General features: G+C 37.2%; 1 protein-coding gene across 4 annotated transcripts; it reads right to left on the minus strand.

The window, feature by feature from the left end:
* Nucleotides 1-2634: 2634 nt before the first annotated feature.
* LOC138706622 (uncharacterized) lies at nucleotides 2635-19697 on the minus strand. 4 transcript variants are annotated; one of them, XM_069836139.1, is made up of 5 exons: nucleotides 19286-19697; nucleotides 18824-19133; nucleotides 13258-13365; nucleotides 9620-10433; nucleotides 2635-6216 (listed from the first exon to the last, which is right to left on the minus strand). In XM_069836139.1, exons 1-5 carry the CDS (start codon nucleotides 19434-19436, stop codon nucleotides 5629-5631), a joined length of 1971 nt encoding a protein of 656 aa, XP_069692240.1. In that variant the 5' UTR covers nucleotides 19437-19697; the 3' UTR covers nucleotides 2635-5628. The 4 variants fall into 4 exon arrangements, with proteins under 4 accessions (XP_069692240.1, XP_069692241.1, XP_069692243.1 ...); XM_069836140.1 differs by lacking the exons at nucleotides 18824-19133; nucleotides 19286-19697 and adding an exon at nucleotides 14044-14203; XM_069836142.1 differs by lacking the exons at nucleotides 18824-19133; nucleotides 19286-19697 and adding an exon at nucleotides 14044-14203 and having other exon boundaries at nucleotides 13248-13365.
* Nucleotides 19698-20220: the final 523 nt, after the last annotated feature.

A 20220-nucleotide genomic window follows, 5' to 3' on the forward strand; every position in this document is an offset into this window, starting at 1 on the left:
CTTATCCTGGCCCATGTCATGATATTTATCACAATCCTTGTCGTAGTGTTTGTCGTGTTTCTTGTTGTAGTATATTACTGTGGTCCTTGTTGTCTTTCTAATAATAGTTCTTTTCGTGGTTCTAGTCCTTGTATTCCGTATAGTGGTCCATATTGTATTTATCATAATCCTTGTCATGTCATCTCATTCCTTTTTTGGGAAACTGTACATATCAGCCAGAACCTCAATCAGAGGATTCGAGTAATGTACTAAATAATAAATTGTATGAATGTAACACATCAAGACACTTCACAATCTCTACTATGAAGTTAATCCAATGTAGCAGGATATCCCAGTTTACTGCCAATCAACTCCGAAATACAGAGTGTCTCCAACCTTTAGGTTCAAAATTATAAGATGATAAGAGGACTATAACTGAGCATTGTAACATAAGGAACTAGTGGTCAGAAATGGCCGTTTCGGACATCATGAGATCTTGAAAGTGTATGTGAGGGACGATTTTGCAAGCTGCTTTAATTTTCATAACAAACAACTGCCTGGTACTTCCATGGTTATATTTTTTATTGCTTATAAAATTTCATGCATTGTAATGCATGTATTGAGGCAGATGGTCGCCACTTTCAACAACTGCTCTGAACTCTTAAGTTGTTGCTAAGAGGTGTATGTTGTTTTGAAAAATTAAAGATCTTGTTGTTTGCAAGAGAATATGGTTGTAACACTAGCCACGTCATATCCACAATCACCTGGGCAACAGATTCTTACCTGCCTGCTTCACTGTACGACAGACACCAGGGATATTTAAGACAGTGGAGCAAAATGTCATGCATTGTTCTGGATGTATCAAGGCTGGTGATCACCACTTTGAACAGTTGCTATAAGATGTAAGTTGTTTGTGTGTGTGTGTGTGTAAAAATTAAAGCAGCTTGCAAAAATGTTCTATAAATAAATAAATAAATTTAGCTTCCCTTATGAAAAGGCTGCCAGATTTGACACAGCGTATTACATATAATTTGGAAACACACCTAAAAGGTAAAATGATACACATTAGAAACGGTTAGGGAATCAGATATGCAAAATGTCAGAAAAATTATTAAAGACCTTATAGCTCCTGAAATATGCATGTCAAAATGCTCAGTTTAGAGTCCTCTACCATCTGTATAGTTCTGACCCTGAAGATTGGAGTCACCTATTGATTCACCAATTTTACTACAGAAAGTTAAGCTTCTTAATCACTTTAGGCTATATGTATATGCAAATAAAGAATTGTATACAACAGAGGTCTGCATGGACGTTTTCGCTCGAGCACAAGTAGCTCATAGCATAATCCGATAGGTAGCGCACATGCATGATGGGTAAAATTTTCACGAGCGATAAATCCTTGAACTGTATAAGCCGAGTGTTAGACATTCCTTCTTGTTACAGTGATGAATTGTGTAGTAACATCATAGATGTTTATCATTTCAAAACTTTGCAGTGTTTAACTAACTTCTCCATACTACAACTACAAAACTTGCTTTAAAATGTAATATAAATGTTGTAGGTAAATGTTTTTTTTTCCCCCACACAGGAGTGATTTCGTTTTTGCCACATCTGATAGATGTTATTGGATGTAAATGTAATTATTATAAATGGAGAACACAATCACGATAATGCAAGAATTGTATCAAGTTTTCTAGTAATAATAATAATAATAATAATAATAATAATAATGATAATAATGATAATAATTAGTGTATCAATCTTTGCAGCAGTTGTGCAGCATGATTATTCATTTTATATTTTCTGTAACGTTATCTCTGTACTAATACTGTTATTAATCCACTGCTATATCAATAATATTTTCTAAAACGTTTCTACATTATCGCAGTATATAGGCGGAACACTATGTATGGACCTATCATATTATATATGTGGTAAATCAAATATTGAATAATTATTAATTAGCAATAATAACTGTATATCGAAGTTTTTCATACTATTTTATTTATAACTTCATGTTCCTGTTTTGGTACGTTCCATTGACTGTTCCATTAAACCTTTGTCATAAATTCAGAAAATAAAGCCTTATTTTTACCGTGTGAGCAAAACATATGTGTATCTTATCTGTCGCCTTCCATACAAGATAAGACATGTCGGTGAGATGACCTTGTACTGTGCTTCTATTTATTACGAGCGTATCACGACCAATCGTATCTCACTCGAGGGTGCGACATTCTACAGAGTTCAAGCGAGCGATTTAACTCCAATGCAGCACTCTGGTATACAATAAAGGGATGCAATTTATTATAATCTGAAAAAGAAATGAAAAGTCTCATAACATATCACTGGAGCCGCTCATTTACTAATATGGCAACACTGCTGAAAACAGCTGAATTTGATGACAGTCATGTATCATTCTGCATGCTGGAGACATAGTGTGCGATACTCACTCATCTGCTACTTGTAAACATTGTCGATACAATAGGAAAGCCATAGTCAAATTAACCAATATGATTCTGAGGAACAGTAAGGAACTGAATGCTGCTGCCACTGTATGTACACAGCACATTTAATGAAGTGGTTCCAGCAATATGTTAAATAATTATCACAAATTATTGTTAAAATACAAATAATTATAACATAATGACAGTCATGTTCCATTCATTCAACTATTTTATTTACACTGAAACATGTATGTAAGAGTCATTGATACAATGACATTAACTTACAGTATACTCCCCTGTTTTCAATGCGTAAGAAAGTGTAAAGAACAAAAAGAAATTATATATTAAACAAAAAACTTTCTTTCTGCATATGAAATATTTATGGACATTAAAATGTACATGAAACTTAAATTTCATAATACATATAAATAACAGTCTTATGAATTACTTTTATAAACAAAACACATTCAAGTGAGATACATTGCAGTTATTCAGCCAGTTTTATGAACTCGGTAATATGACTATTTGTATTATATCTTGAGATTCATCACACAATACTAGCCGAGAACTGTTCATTACAACAGAAATGACACTTTCATCAGTCAATCAGATTAATAAGGTTCAATCATCTTTTCATTTCAATTAATCAAACCCAACATCTGTAGGAGACACTCCTTCATACAAAAACTAGTTTTATTTTGCATGATTTTAAAATCCTGTTTCCATACAACTACAGCACAGAACTCAAAAATTACTGATGGCAGTCAGAAAAAAAAACTCATGTCTATACTTTTAGATTTGAAAAAATCGTTAAACTCTTCAGTCAAATAATGTTTTTAAACAACAATGTATGACTAAAATGGCTGCGGCTTACTGGATAAATCGCAGTATGAGAAGAAAATCTTAATTATAGTTCAGAAGTAGACTTCTGGGTAAAATCTTAATGAAACATTTCCAATATTTCGGAAGTACATACATGTTCCATTATCATGGCTTATAGGTATAACCAGTCGGGTTGCCTTCTTTATTGCGCTCATAATGTCTGGCTACTCCAAGCAAACTCATAAGAATTGCAGTTGTTTCACTGCATATCTCAAAAGGATCAGCCAGGGGTCGAACACTGGTTCCCTTCTGCTCAGTGAACTATGTCTTGCATCATTAAGAGTACCCAACTGCCGAAAAACACTGCACTTCATAAGGTATTTAGTCAATTGTCCTAAGACAGGTCTGACCTCACTTTTAAGTGATATCTCCAAGGCACCACTTATGAGGCAACTAAGTCAGGAGATAATGAGGTAGGGTGGCCAGTTCTTTTCTCCCATCCATTGCATATATCACCGATAGCTACATACAATATTACATTAATCAGACTTCAGTTGCATACAAACAATAATTGAGGGGTTTGGGGGAAAAACCAGGCAGTTCCAATTCAGTACTATGCGAGATAACGAAGAAAAACGAACCGCCAAGCAATAAGCATGTACAGAAGAGGCAGGTACAAAATGCATTATAACTGTGAATGTAATTCTTGGAACTACTTGTTTCTTCGACCAAACGATAGAGCAAATTTTTTTTGTTCTCTGTGCATAAATAACTCAAAAATGGAAAAAATTGGAGCTGCATGGTTTTTCCCCCAAACCCCTCAATTGTTCTTCTTCAGACACATAACATGAATTGAGGCATACCACCTGATAGCAAATGTAGCATTTGATATGTTACATAAAATGTCTACTAATTTATGTACCAAATAGCAATCTTTTGCATTAAAACACAAACAACTCTGCCAGTGTAACTTATATTAAACAAAAACATAAATCAAATGCAACTTTCTAAAGTATACCCAAGCCATTGTAACTATGCTCTTTGACAGTTGAACTGGCAACATTCCCCATAAAACAACAGAACACTGCACGGTTGTGGTTCTGTTTCTATTATAATTTGTTATAAATGCTCCTGTTAATTTTTAACCCCTGTAATAGTATAATTCTTAGCCATTAAATGATACAAAAAAAATAATAATAATTTGGACCATCCATTTCTGATATATAAGTAAAGATGAAGCTCAGAGCAGACATTTCAGAGCAGATGAAGAGCTCAAACCTGCCAGAAGATAAATGACAGTGTTGGTTCAGTGACTGATTTAGATGAATTGGGAAGTGTACTGGGTGTGGTGGAAATTATTTTGAAAAAGTGTGAAAAGTATAGCTACCAGAAGTCTGCATAGGACGTTTTCGCTCGAGCGCCAAGTAGTTCATAGCATAATCCAATAGGTAGCGCACATGCATGATGGGTAAAATTGTCACGAGCGATAAATCCTCGAACGGTATAAGCCGAGCGTTAGACATTCGTTCTTGTTACAGTGATGAACTGTGTAGTAACATCATAGATGTTCATCATTTCAAAACTTTGCAGTGTCTAACTAACCTCTCCATAGTACAACTACAAAACTTGCTTTAAAATGTAATATAAATGTTGTAGGTAAATGTTTTTTTTTTCCCCCCACAAAGGAGTGATTTCGTTTTTGCCACATTGATAGATGTTATTGGATGTAAATGTAATTATTATAAACGGAGAACACAATGACGATAATGCAAGAACTGTATCAAGTTTTCTAGTAATAATAATAATTAGTGTATCAATCTTTGCGTCTGTAACAGTTGTGCAGCATGATTATTTGTTTTATTATATTTTCTGTGACGTTATCTCTGTACTAATATTGTTATTAATCTACTGCTATATCAATAATATTTTGTAAAACGTTTCTACATTGTCGCAGTTTATAGGCGGAACACTATCTATGGACCAATCATATTATATATGTGGTAAATCAAATATTGAATAATTATTAATTAGCAATAATAACTGTATATCGAAGTTTTTCATACTATTTTATTTATAACTTCATGTTCCTGTTTTGGTATGTTCCACTGACTGTTCCATTAAACGTTTGTCATAAATTCAGAAAATAAAGCCTTATTTTTACCGTGTGAGCAAAACATATGTGTATCTTATCTGTCGCCTTCCATACAAGATAAACATGTCGGTGAGATGACCTTGTACTGTGCTTCTATTTATTATGAGCGTATCACGACCGATCGTATCTCACTCGAGGGTGCGACACTCGACCAAGTTCAAGCGAGCGATTTAACTCCAATGCAGGAATCTGATGGCTACACTGCAAAATTTTCCTAGTTCCCTTTATGCATCAATGTATTATTTCAAAAACTGCATCTTCAGCACTGATATTTGACGTCATTGCAGTACCTTGTGATGGCAGGGATACAGCCACGTGCATGTGTCCTCTGCTTGTCGCAACATCATGGGGAGTTTGCCCAACACAGTCCCTGAGGCTAGGGTTGGCTCCACGTTGTAGCAGCAACTGTACGACAGGAAGATGTCCCTGTTGTGCTGCCTTGTGCAATGGACAGGCCTGCATAATGTCCTGCAGGTTCACACAAGCTCCCATCAATAGCAAAATCTCGCACATTTCTTTGTGTCCCCTATATGCTGCCAGGTGCAGAGGTGTGGTACCATCTTCAGTAACGGCATTCACATCTGCACCTGCCGTCAGTAGGCACTTAACGGTTCCTGTGTGACCCCCATCAGTTGCAAGGTGTAGCAATGTCAATCCATTTTTACTTTCTCTCCTCTCAACATCTGTACCTGATGCAAGGAGACACTTCACTGCTGCAGTATTCCCGCATTTAGCAGCAGCAATTGCTATATCATTGTTTTCGCATGGAAGAGCCTCAAGGAAGTGTCGTAGCTGTTGGGATGTCTCAGCTTCAAACTCCTGCAAGGAAACAGGACACAGTAGTGATTTTCTTTAATTGATTTTATTTATAGTTGAGCTTAAAGGTACGGTCACACGTCGCTACTTTTGCAGTGATGCGCTACAAAAAACTGCGCAACTCTCGTACTGCGACGTGTGAACAACGATGCAACCCAAAAAGTAGCGGCTGCCGAACCTCCTGCTCGCTACTTTTTCATGCTGCACGCAGCTTAAAAGTAGCGACGTGCGAACAGGGTTCTCAGGGTTGCAGCTGCAGCATTTTTGATATCGGTTTTGTTGAAACTTTTTCTGCGGTTGCGACCAGAGTTGCCACCCATATGTGCCAATGATACTTTTATTGTTTGGATGTATTTTAATGTTAGATATGATGAAAATAAATTATTTGTAAGTTATTAAATGCACAACACAGTCTGAGCATATTTGCTGACGATATAATTCACTTTTTTAATTTTCCGTAGTGTAGTTTCAAACAGAAGGGTTGCCAACATTGATTACGTGAATATGCTGTTGGTTATCATTTAAGTATATAGGCGTTTAAAAAAGCTTTATAGTAAAAATAATGCCAATTTCTGAATACTAGCTAGGATAGAAAAGCAAATAATAGATAAGTAAGCTTTCGCATGAGTTTATTAATAATGCGAACATAACCACAAAATATATATTGAGAAGTCAACATGGAGATGGAAACCTGCAGCAAGACTGCAGCTGCAAAAGTAGCGCCTTGTGTGTGAACAGACTCGCAACCTCCAGTTGCAACTTTTGCTGCACTCGGGTTGCGGAGCATGAAAAGTAGCGTGCAGCGTGCTACTTTGGGCTTACATGTGAACACGACACGCAACTTTTGCAGCTGCAGTACAAAAGTTGCGCAGCAAAAGTAGCGACTTGTGACCATACCTTTAACTGCAAGGTCATGTGTGACTTGTCAACACTGTTGTTGTTACACTGGATTCCTACAATCTATCACCATGTCTGCAAAAGATTCTGTAGCGTAAACGAAAACAATTCAAGCATAATTTTGTGATCAAGGAAACCATTAAAAACTCCGATCATACTGATCAGCCCTGGGATTTGTACTCAATACCTTCCAAATGAAATTAATGTATTTTACAAGAGTCTTACTCAGTCAGTAGTAACATTTTATCAAGAATTATCAATGTATCTTACAATGCACGTAAATAGTAAATGAGTGTACATTAAGTTAAAAATCATTGGTAAATTAATCAGATCAAAATGATCACTCTACATATGTATAAAATTAAACCAGATCATGTGCAATCAAAAATCAATGGAATAACGTAACATACTAAAGGCTCGCATTATCATACATGTATAAACAAAATATAGAGCATGTTCAATAAATATAAATGATAAACCATATGATAATAAAAGAAAACATCATCGTATCTTACGATTTGTATCAACAGCAAATCAGAGCATATTCCAATGAAAAATCAATGGAATATAAATTATATTAAAAGATGACAGTATCTTACAATATGTGTAAATAATGAATCGGAGTATGTCCAGTAAAAAAATCAATGGTAAGCCACATCACATTAAAACATCATCTCATCTTTCAATGTATGTAAATACCAATAGCATGTCCAATGAAAAATCAAAGGTAATTAGGAGAAAAGTTTTCCGGGCTATGAGGCTGTGGTCCGTTGGTTGTGTGACCAAACTTTTGTTCACTGCTGCAGTGAACATCTTCAGTGGTGTAGATTGCTGGTGCGGCTGGTTCTATTGCGCGTGCCGATGACAGTATGCGCTGGCTGCATCATTGTATATATAGTGTGTGAGGGGGGGTGGCTTGCTGTTGTCACCTCGGTCCGTGCTCGAATGTGCTTCACGGGCGGGATTGCTGTTGCCTACACGATCCGCATCCGGGGTTGTGTTGCTTAATTGTGCTACGTGGGCAGGTTTGATATTGGTTTTTCTTAATGCCGGATACCAGGCCTTATTAACCTTGAGCTTTCCTCTTTGCGATTGAAATGGTTCTTATGTTTATATATTTCAATTGCCTCTCGGTGTAGTCTCGCGTAGAAATGTGGTGTGTTGCTGAGTGTAACGGTGCCTTCAAACCTAATTTTATGTTCACCTTCCAGATAAGCATGTTCAGCTACGGCCGACTTATCTACGTGGCCAAGGCGGCAGTTCCTTTGTGTTCGGAGATCCGAGTCTTGAAACTCTGCTGTCGTCCCTATGTAAACTGACCCACATGAACACGGGATACTGTAGACCCCCGTAGATGACAATCTGTCGCGTTTGTCCTTGGCTGAGCGTAGGCTGTTGCGTATCTGCTTGGTGGGCAGGAAGATAGTGTCCACCTTGTGCCGGTTGAGGATCTTGCTTATCCGGTCCGTGACTTGCTTGTAATAGGGCAAGAACACTGCCTCTCTTCGTATGGTCCTGGCCTGACTCTACACCACTGAAGATGTTCACCGCAGCAGTGAACGAAATGTTTGGTCACACAACCAACGGACCACGGCCTCATAGCCCGGAAAACTTTTCTCCTATTGACGCTGGCTGTGAAAGCCTACACTCTAACAAAGGTAAGTACTTTAAACTGCGTGTAAATAGTAAATCAACATCTAATTAATGAATCTAAGTGTGAAACATATAAAATAAATTTTACTATATATTATTTCAATGTACCGAAGTACATATGATATTTCCATGCAGATATTCTGCATCATCATACGATGAAAGAGTAATGGAACGGAGAAAAATTCTCTCCGGCACCAGGATTTGAACCCGGGTTTTCAGCTCTACGTGCTGATGCTTTATCCACTAAGCCACACCGGATACAACCCCGACGTCGGACAGAATTGTCTCTGATTGAGTTCCAACTCTTGGGTTCCCTCTAGTGGCCGCCCTCTGTACTACGTCATAGATGTCTACGAACATAGGACCGAAGTCCACACATGTGCTGAGGTGCACTTGTTATGAGCGACTAGTTGGCCGCTTATTCCGTCGGATCCCAGCCAACTAGTCGCTCATAACGAGTGCACCTCAGCACATGTGTGGACTTCGGTCCTATGTTCGTAGACATCTATGACGTAGTACAGAGGGCGGCCACTAGAGGGAACCCAAGAGTTGGAACTCAATCAGAGACAATTCTGTCCGACGTCGGGGTTGTATCCAGTGTGGCTTAGTGGATAAAGCATCAGCACATAGAGCTGAAAACCCGGGTACAAATCCCGGCGCCAGAGAGAATTTTTCTCCGTTCCATTACTCTTTCATCGTAAATTTTACTGTATATCTTGTACTATGTTTGAATAGCAATTAAGTGTGGTTCAATGTAAAAGCAATGATAGGCCAAAGTGAGACTAAAAGATAACGTATCTTAGAATGAGTGCAAATAGCAAATCAATGCATGTTCAATAAATTGAATGTCACTCACACCAGCTGACTGCCTTTTGATTTGACTTCTTAATTCACTGCATCTTATTCTCTCAGCATCCAACTGCACCACAAAACCTACACTTCGTTCTTGCTCAACTTCCAGCTGTGCCTGAAGCTCTCTACTTCGTTCTATCTCCGAATCCAGTCGTGCCTGAAGTGCCTTGTTTTGTTGTTGTTCTACTTCCAGTTGTGCTTGAAGCTCCCTATTTCGCTGCTGCTCCTCCTCCAGTTGTGCTAGAACCTCACTAAAGTCCTCCCGTTCGTCTTTTGGTCTCAGCCATTGCTGTCCATCCTGACACAGTTCTTGTGACTTGGGTCTCTCTGCATCTATTTTGCCCAGACTCACATTACAATTTGGACAGAAAGATGGTGAGCTAACAACTTTGGCTTCTACCTCGCTAGTTTTTGAAAGCAGAGGGGAGGAACATGGCAATAACAAATTCTCTTCTTTAACAACAACATCCTCTTCTTCAAAAGTAAACAAAGTCGTATTTTCTGCACTGCCAGTTGAGCACTCTGGTTGGGGATACATAGACGATTTGGAATATGTGGTAGTTGGACGTGTAACGTGGAGGTCATCTTCTGCAGTTAGAACTGTCGGCAGGGAATTCAGAGGGATGTATGGAAAAGATTTGGAGTCGTCTGTTGGTTCCAAGCCAACTGCAATTGGAAGACAGCCCCGGACAAGACTTTTTCTATCAGTGGTGACAAATGCAGTATCAGGAAAGTGTAGACCGCAGACTACTTGATTTGTCAATTGTCCATCCACAAAGCTGCTCGACACACCCAATCTCTCTGCCCACATAACAGCCCTATAAAACAAAGAACAAATTCACATAACAGGAAATACTCCAGCAATCAACAACAGGTTGCATAAACTGCGAGAAAATTTTTATTTTTTTAATATAATAAAAGTCTAAAAATATTACAATTTTAAAAACTTCGGTGTTAAAATTTGTTAAAAGTTGTTGTTGTTGTTTTCTAATGCCAGGCGTTTGACAAAGTCATTTGACCTCTTGCACTCCAATATTTTTCAAAGATATTATCATGACCAGCCACTGAAGCACAGATTTTGAGGTGTTCCGAATCCATTTCTTGGTTTGAGTTGCACAATGGGCAGATAGGGGACTGATATATTCCAATTCTATGCAGGTGTTTGGCCAAACAATCATGGCCTGTTGCTAATCTAAATGCAGCTACAGACGATTTTCGTGGTAAATCGGGATATAACTGTGGATTTTGATGCAGAGAGTTCCATTTTTTCCCTTGGGATTGAGTTATCAAATTTTGTTTGTTGAAGTCTAAGTATGTAGATTTAATAAATCTCTTCACAGAGTAATACGTAGATTAAATGGCAAGTTGTAGCCGATTTAAGTGAACACCATATTTTAACGTTTTGGTGGCTACTTCATTCACACACAACATCCAGAATGTCTGGAGGACCACACCTGCTGTTGGTCAACGGGTCAATTGGACCTAGCTGGGAGATCTTGTTGATCACCAGCTTTCCCTCCTTAAGCCACTGGAGGACGATTTTAGTGCCATAGCAGGTCAGCACTAGGAACAGAAAAGTAGAAAGAGGAGGAAGGAAAGGGAAATGAATCCCTAGACCTTGAATGCTCTAATGCCGTCGGGGTCGAAGAAAGTAAGAGTTCAGTCAGAGGACTGGATAGGAAAGGGTAAAGAGGGAATTAGGTATTGGATAGAGGAAAATTATACCAAATTCAGTCAATAACTCATCAAGCTGACCAGCGCTAATGGATGAGTAGCCCCTCCCTTTAGTTCAGCTCGTAATATTATGCTTACTAACAGCTGCACCACGGAAAGGTAGGGATGGGACATTAGGTATTTGTCCAGGTTGGTTCCTTAAAGCCTTCAATGGGAAGGATTAATGGCTCTCACCCCTGTATCCGACAGATACACTTTTGCAGTTAATATACCTTATTATGCCAGATGGCTGTTTCCAGAGTTGTGTCCTATATCTTCAACTCAGGAACTGATAGAGGACATGACTCTGAATGGCTGTCCAGCATAATAATTAATAAGGTATATTACCTTTTTTTTTTTTTAGCAGTTTAGCAAATTTTAACACTGTAAACTTTTTAAAGTTTTAAAATATGTAAATAAGTGTTGTAAAGTAAGTTAGTAACAAATTAATTTTTTTATTTTCAGGCTATCGTTTCTGTGTTGTTTCTTCCTTGGTTATTTAAAGATGCTGTATCAACCATTAGGTTATTTAGCATCGATGAGATTGATGACAGCGAGATGAGGCTGAAGATTCACCATACATAACCTGACATTCGTCTTACGATTGGAGAAAACCTCGGAAAAAACCCAACCAGTTTATCAGCCCAAGTGGGAATACAGAACACATTAAACTTAACTTAAACTTTTAAGATTACAACTTTCACCACCAACTTCTTCTCACAATACAACTAAAGTGAAACTGCAGTGTGCTGAGAATGCGGACGCACTATTCCCGGTGATCATGCCATCTCTTGGCAGGGAACGGCTCCTTCAAAACCCGAGTGTCCCCAACTAACCTCACTGTATAAGTAGTAACATGAGCTGCGCCAGAAGTCCAAAGGAGGATAGCAATGGCAAATTAAGCTTTTAATAGGAAAAGGAGCATGTTTTGCAGATCTTTGCAAAAAGAATTAAGACCGAGTCTAGTGAAGTCCTTTGTGTGGACTGTGGTATTGAATGAGGCAGAAACAAGAACATTACAATGAAGTGAAGAGAAACGACTAGAAACATTTGAAATGTGGATATGGAGGAAAATGGATTGTGTGAAATGGACAGACAAAATATGAAATGAAGCTATGCTAGAAAGAGTGGGTGAAGAAAGAATAATACTGAAACTCATCATGAAGAGGAAAGGAATTGGTTGGGTCACTGGCTGAGAAGAAACTGCCTACTGCAGGAAGAACTGGAAGGAAATGATATTAAATGTTAAGCACAGGAACGCCATTTCGTAATTTCAATTAAGAAACACGCCAAACAAATTATCTTTACACCAAAAACGGATGCTCCCTGCACCAAATTATCGTCTTTTATAATTGTCTGAATGCAACAGAAGCCAGCTTGCTGAAGATGTTATTGCTAAAGCACTACGAAATGGCGTTCCTGTGCTTATCGTGAACGGGAAAAAAGTTCGAAGCATAAGAAAATATCAGATGATAAATCGCATTAAGATAAATGGTTCGTATGTGAGGACTAATACAGTAAAATCTGTTCAATATGCACATCCTATTAAAAAGGTACAGCATGTACAAACGGAAAATAAATTTAGAAATGATTCCATACAAAAAATAATAAATTTTACGTCCTTTAAAATGGAAAACTGCTTAAAGCAGAAACGGAATCATTTTGGAGTACCACAAATGAGGGAAAGTTATGAGTAAAATGGGATATTGGTAATTTGAAGCTGAACTGCTGATAAACACTACCATAACGATTTATCTTCCATTTCACGATGTATAAAAAAAAACACGCACGCACACAGAGTGAAAAATCTGGCGCAGTCAGGTGACTACAAGAGGGCAGAAGATTTAATAGTTATGAGCTCATTGAAACAAATTGTTTCACTTAACCATAACATCTTACAAAAGTTTAAAATAATGTACCGGTACATACAACTCACGATTCCTAGGGAATAGAAAGAAGCTCTCCTTTGTGGTCTGGCTCGTACTGGAACAGCTCTTAACGATGCATTTTTTGTCTCTCCTTGAATAGTCCCTCATCCTGTAATCCAATTACAGAATTTCAATATCTGACTCTAAAATAGCCACATTTAAGACTTATAAATAAAGGACGGCAGATTCTCTACTCCGAATCTAGTGTGTTTAAAAATGTGGTAATTTCCTACAAAGCGTTATTTTTACTACAGCAACAGCTTTAAATACACATAAAAACAAACAAATCAAACCTAACCTAAGTAATTACCGAATAGTTTTAATTGAATAATACCACTGCAATCACCTCTGGTTTGTTCCTGTGTGATATTGATGTTCATACATTTAGCAGTAACGTTTCGTAGGAAATCACAAAAAAAATTACGTGTAATATATTCTTCCATGCTTATACCGTGTAAATTAAAGAACTGTAACCAAAATTTGGTGCATTAATGAAACGCCCTATCCACTCTAAAACAAATTTTTGGTTGCTGCACACAAGAACCCGACAATACCAAACTCGCTGTAACGAACCGGTACTGATCTCATCGATTAATAAACCCTTTCCTTTCGCTGTTGCTGACATAATGCAACTTCATGCTTGCAAAACTATAATGAAACAAACACAGAAGTTTAATTACAATATGACAACTTGTGTGTCGCGAGCTGTGTGCTTATCGGTAAATTTGACGTGCTCAAAGGAGCCTCAGTGTCAATTCCCGTATTCCTGAAATAATGTTTAACCAACCGTCGCAGTCGCCGCTTTCGCTTCTTTTCTTCAAGTGAATAATGTAGCAGGATGTATGCAGCCGCAGCAACAGCAAGTTTACACCGTGACGCCATGTGATACTGTGACAGACCACCGTAGAACCGTGGTGGGAATATAATGGTGAAGCAGTGCGCACAGTGTTGCCAACACATAAATTGTATCCCCGTCAATATAACACCTAGAAATCCGTCAGAATCCGTCAAAATAAAAAAAAATATCCACTTGAATGTTAAATGTTATGTTTTATTTAATGACGCTCGCAACTGCAGAGGTTATATCAGCGTCGCCGGATGTGCCGGAATTTTGTCCCGCGGGAGTTCTTTTACATGCCAGTAAATCTACTGACATGAGCCTGTCGCAATTAAGCACACTTAAATGCCATCGACCTAGCCCGGGATCGAACCCGCAACCTTGGGCACAGAAGGCCAGCGCTATACCAACTCGCCAACCAGGTCGACTATCCACTTGATATATCTACAGTGTATAGAAATAAAAAGCAAATTTTAACTCAACTTACTTAACCAATTTTGATTAAAATAATAATTTGTCAATCTTTGGTTTGATTACTAGGAAATCTGAAACAGGAGATTCTTCAACGTGGTACGGCACAGGCAGGGCTGTTAAAAGAAAAAGTAAAATCCCCCAAAAATTAAACAATTAAAATGACAGCAGCTAAAAAAGTCAAAAGACGATGTATATCGTAAATTCCGCCAGAAATTCCGTCACCCGTCAAAGCCATTCATTTCCCGTCCGCTACGTTGAAATTCCGTCGATTTTGACGGAATTTCCGTCCAGTTGGCAACACTGAGTGCGCAGTCTCGCCCGTTCTCGTACTACGTGATAACGTCACGCGGGATGCATTGCGCACTCTCTCGCAGCTTGCTAGCTTAGCTCAGCTCCGTAAGGTTTTGAAAGTGGAGTAAGTTAATTGATTATGAATACAAAGAAATCAGAATCAAATATGGCATTTTATATTACCTGTTATTAATTAAATACACTAAATTTTATTAATTCTGTATGTTTAAAACATAAAACAGTTTTAAGTCCAAGAGGTGAATACAGTCACACCATTCGGAATTCAAAATAACACGCGTGGAAAAAAATCTGAATCTAAATTTAAAAAATAATAAACAAGTTCACCAAAATTCAGATGTAACAATTCTTCAGTTCGTCTACAATAGACCTACATATTATATTTAACCGTAAATAATTAAATTATTGAAACAGCAGTATAATTTGTGAGATAAAAATAACTATAAAGCTACCTACTAAAATTAATTTTATATTACACATGCAGTTTATGACAAATAATATTCAAATTGATTTTACACTACACATGCAGTGAAAAATAATATTAAAATTGATTTTACACTACACATGCAGTGAAAAATAATATTCAAATTGATTTTACATTACACATGCAGTTTATGACAAATAATATTTAAATTGATTTTACATTACACATACAGTTTATGACAATATTCAAATCGATTTTACAATACACGCACAGTTTATGACAAATAATATTCAAATTGATTTTACATTACACATACAGTTTACGAAAAATAATATTTGAATTGATTTTTTGTTGGTACTAAGAAAGAATATCCATGCAATATTACAATATCTCGTACCCTACTTTTATTAATAGTTCAGATCGCAAAACTGATTTAAAATAAATATTTAAAATTGTATTGAAAGGATTATGTAAGCGATAATTGATTACTCTCAGTTATTTTCAACACACTTTATTGGCAAAGACGTAGTTTTGGTAAATTTACTGTGGTAATGCTCAAATGTCACTGTGCAATGTGAGTTATTCCAAGTACATCATCGATTTAAAAATAAAATTATTATTCCATAAACTTCACTTCTTAATGTTAGTTAATTTTGATATTTTTCGAATTAACTTCCTTTTGTAGTTTTCGATTTATATCTCTCAGGGTCGGTTTCACCAAGCTTCACTAAGGGGTTAATGTTTCATTAAATCATTTTTATAGCTCACCAAGCATCTTTAGCCTAACTAACCAGTAAAGCTATCATTAAATTTATCATTAAATTAAATTTAAATTTTAATGGTTCGTCCCGTCGCTCTAATTTCCGGCAGCCAATCACGTTGCAGGTCGGCTACATTTAAACGTGTGCGTCTTGTGATTCGCTGATGATGACGTCATGCATTTCCTAAAGCTCGATAAACACTTAATATAATCGCCCGCAATTTTGACTCTTTCGTTGGCGTTTGCAGAAAGCACACGAGGACGTTATTTGCCGCTCAATTATTTGCTGAATTACAGTGCGTTTGATTTATTATCATAGGAGCTACGACACGATAATGTTTAACGGTGTAGCAAATAGATTCCTCATCTGGTAGCTCGGCAACGAAAGAACAAAAAAGGCAAACGATACTACCTACCTAGACTTTATAGAGCCTTCACTTCCTATGACGTAAGCAAAGAGGAGGAGTCATGCCGGGAGTAACAACGTCGCGACTAGTTGCAATATAAAATGGCGGAACGTTGCGACGCAGAATTGTTATATCTGGAACTGCTCGAAAATTAAAGAGTCAGATGGAGGTAATGTTAACCATTTAAGAAACTATCATTTTGAAAATTTGAATGACACAAAAATTCACGAAAGATACCGCGTCGTGAAGATCGTGGTACTCAAAATTTTAGAAGAAACTGATCATAGGTTAGAATATCATAAGAACGGCTGAGACAAAGCTGAAACTAGTCAACTATACTTATTTTTTTGAAAGATTGAATATGACAGTTAAGCGGCCGAGCTTGGAACTACAGTGCTATGTTGCCAAAATGAACTACCATGCTGCCAGCTGATGGAAGCTATAAAAAATATAGTAATTTACGTTAAGATGACTAACGTTAAAACATCCATTGACAATTTACGCGAAGGTAAGAAAACAATACAAAAATCGACAGAGAATTAAACACAAAACATACCAATGCTAACATTGTGTGCACAATAAATGTCGCCAAGAGAGCTATTAAGCACTCGCCAGGTGGGAACGGTAAGTTTGGCAACTCAATCGTTGTTACCATAGCAACAGGCCTACCACGCTATGTGACATTCAGTTGTTTTTCCGATCGCAACGCTCCTGTCATGTCCCATCTTTCAAAAAAATAGGTATAGGTAACATACAACTGAGTTTTTATTTTAACACATGAAAGTGGTTATTACAACTACATATCTAAAAAATATTAATAAATAGGCTACATACTGTGCATTCAAACATAACAGAACTTAATTGGTATATTAACTTTAATTTATTATAATTATATTATAGCTGCCGATAAGATATGTTTGCACTGGCTTTAAAACAGAAGCGAAGGAACTGGATTCATGAAACTTATAATCATTTCCTTTCCGAAGGAAATTTAATTTTCCAGCAGGATAACCACCCCGCGCACACCGCCATAAACATTCAAAGACGGTTCACGGAAAGGCATGAACAAGAGGAGGATTGACAAATATCGAGACAACTCACCTCAAAATCCAGATCAGTTGTGGGATCAAGTTCTGGTTACCTGGGAAGATTTCGCTTGAGGACCAGAACTATTTCCGCCATTTGGTGGGCTTAATGCCCCGAAGATGTCAGGGGGGTTAGGACGCCGGTGGCATGTGGACAAAGTATCAGATCCACATGTGTATTTTTTTTGTCTTCAATTTGTTTGTTTATCTTTGTTTTATTTCGGGAAGAAAATTGATCTCACAAGAGTTTTTTTTTTAATTCTCCTACTGGAGCCAGAGTTGCGAAATAATTCGTTCCACTACAAAAAAATATAAAAATAAAACATGAACAACGGTAACGTGTATAAAAATTAGTTACGTCATTAAAAAAAAGTTCTTACTGAGAATCGAACTCGGGTCCCAGAAATGAGAAGCCAGCTCGTTACTGACTGCTCCACCGGAGAGCACTGACGTAATGAACGCGAAAAGACATATACATATAACGGTTCGGCTTGAAATCTACGGAGACAGCGCACATATAAACGTACTCGTGTAAATCGCGGTCAAAATTTCAACATTTCTACTACGGTACCAAGAGAGACAACAGAACTATTTTCTAACACTGTACACGATTTGCAATATAGTAGACTGTAGTTTCGTAGAAAGATGTTCTGATATAGTTACGAAAAATTCATAGATCGCACTTATTTATCCGTAATAAGCCATTACTTACTGTTCATTAAATGTTAAGAAAATTTGTTTGGTGGGCAGCTCGCATTTTAGTGAATCGTTAAATATTTTAATGTTCAGTAGTTAATATTTCATTTGGACTGATTTACTGAAGGTTGGTGAAACCGGCTCTAAAAGTCAAAACTGTCAGATTTCATTAATTCAAAAAAATGTAGAAAATAAAAAGGGTGGGCAATTTTTTCCCAACCTTGATAATGCTAGGGTTAAACGAGAAAATAATTATTTTATGCTCATTGATTGACGCCTTTCTTGCTCCTCTAATGACATTCCGAGACAATTGAATCTTCCATTTACTGAAGCCTTTTCTGTCTGGAATTTGTTAAAAGATACCACAGGTTTAACACTTTATAAGACATGTAATTAAGTCTTTTAGCTTAGAAAGTTTCCAAGAACTATGAGGAAATTATTCCCTTCTGCGGAGCGATTCATATGTGAAAAATTTTAACAATACGATACACAGGAATATACCAGTTAATAGTTAATAGCGATTAACAAGAATACAACAAATTATTATAATTATATAATTGCTGTAAATACTTACGTTTCGTTATTTAGGTCTAACGCACTATCCTCTGATACCTGTTCGTCTGAATTGGTTTTGGAATTGGCCTGAACAGTACATGAACTATTGGCAATGATGTCATGAATTTCTTTTCTCCTTCTCCGTTTTTCACATCTGTCCAATCTCAGACTATCTGTGGATTTTCGTTTCAAGCACGACTGCACCAGAGCTTTTGTGGGTACAGCGTCTACTTTCAGATTACGACAGTTTTTTGGTTCATAATTCAGGAGTTTCTGCTTTAAAGGTACTTCATAACTTGACTCCTCAAAATGAAGTGAACAAATTCGAGCTGAAACAACATTAAGTCTTAAGATTTTTACCCCCTTTCTTTTCGCTCAAAGCAATCAATGGAATAAGTCAAACAATAAGTTTAACATGAAAATATATCTTGCAAATGAGTTGCGAAGTAAATAAAATTTAGTAATATGCGAGAAAACTCACCGTGCTGTAAATTGATTTTATCCTCCCTTCTACAAGCATGCAACCATTGTCTTGCCAAGTCTTCATTCTTCGGAAATCTGTAGTATTTTACGTCACTTCCTTTCGTTTTTCGATTGTAACTCAAACAACCAAATACTGCACATCCAGGCATATTATTAGCATGTGTCACATTAATAGCATTACTAATACAAGAAAAACATTCACTATAATATATATAAACAAAGAGTTAACACCGTCCACGTACACACAACAGCTGTTTGGTTTGTTCCTCGAGCACTGCGCCGCTGCTGCTTCCCAAGTGACGGCATGCGCAGTAGGAAACGAGTTTGAATCAACCGTCTGCTACACCATTATTCCCATCACGCGCAGAACAATGTGACCAGTGACCTTAACAGGGTTGCCAGATAAAGGAAACGCAACCGTCGTACCAACTTATGAAAAATATCATACTTCAGCCACACTCTAATATATACAGTCGCGCAACTTCAACACTTTTTTTGCCAACATTCACGACACTAGCGCTCAAGCGGCAGGCAAGGCACTGGTCATAGGGTTGATACAGCCAGCACGTGCTTTGAAGGTATGCGAGATGAACGTTTTAATCATGCGTCGGAATAAAGGCAATGTGTGCAATGACGAAAATTGCAGTAACAACAAGTTTAAATCTCCGAATTTGTCGTTCTTCAGATTCCCTAAAGACCAAGAGAAAATCATAACTCAGTCATAACCTATAATCCACGCTGTAGGTAGCCTACGTATTGTGTTCTATAAAACATTTATTAGTTATCAGTTACCTATTTGTATGTCAGGAAGGAGACTTTAAATAAAAACAAAGTAAATACCTGTTACAGTAAATTATTGTTTTGCAGAGATCATGTGTAAATGTGTAACCATTCCGATTTTGGATAATGTATCTACAGTTTTTAATGCAAGTA

This window comes from Periplaneta americana, chromosome 9 (genome assembly GCF_040183065.1).
Source record: "Periplaneta americana isolate PAMFEO1 chromosome 9, P.americana_PAMFEO1_priV1, whole genome shotgun sequence".
Lineage (NCBI taxonomy): Eukaryota > Metazoa > Arthropoda > Insecta > Blattodea > Blattidae > Periplaneta > Periplaneta americana.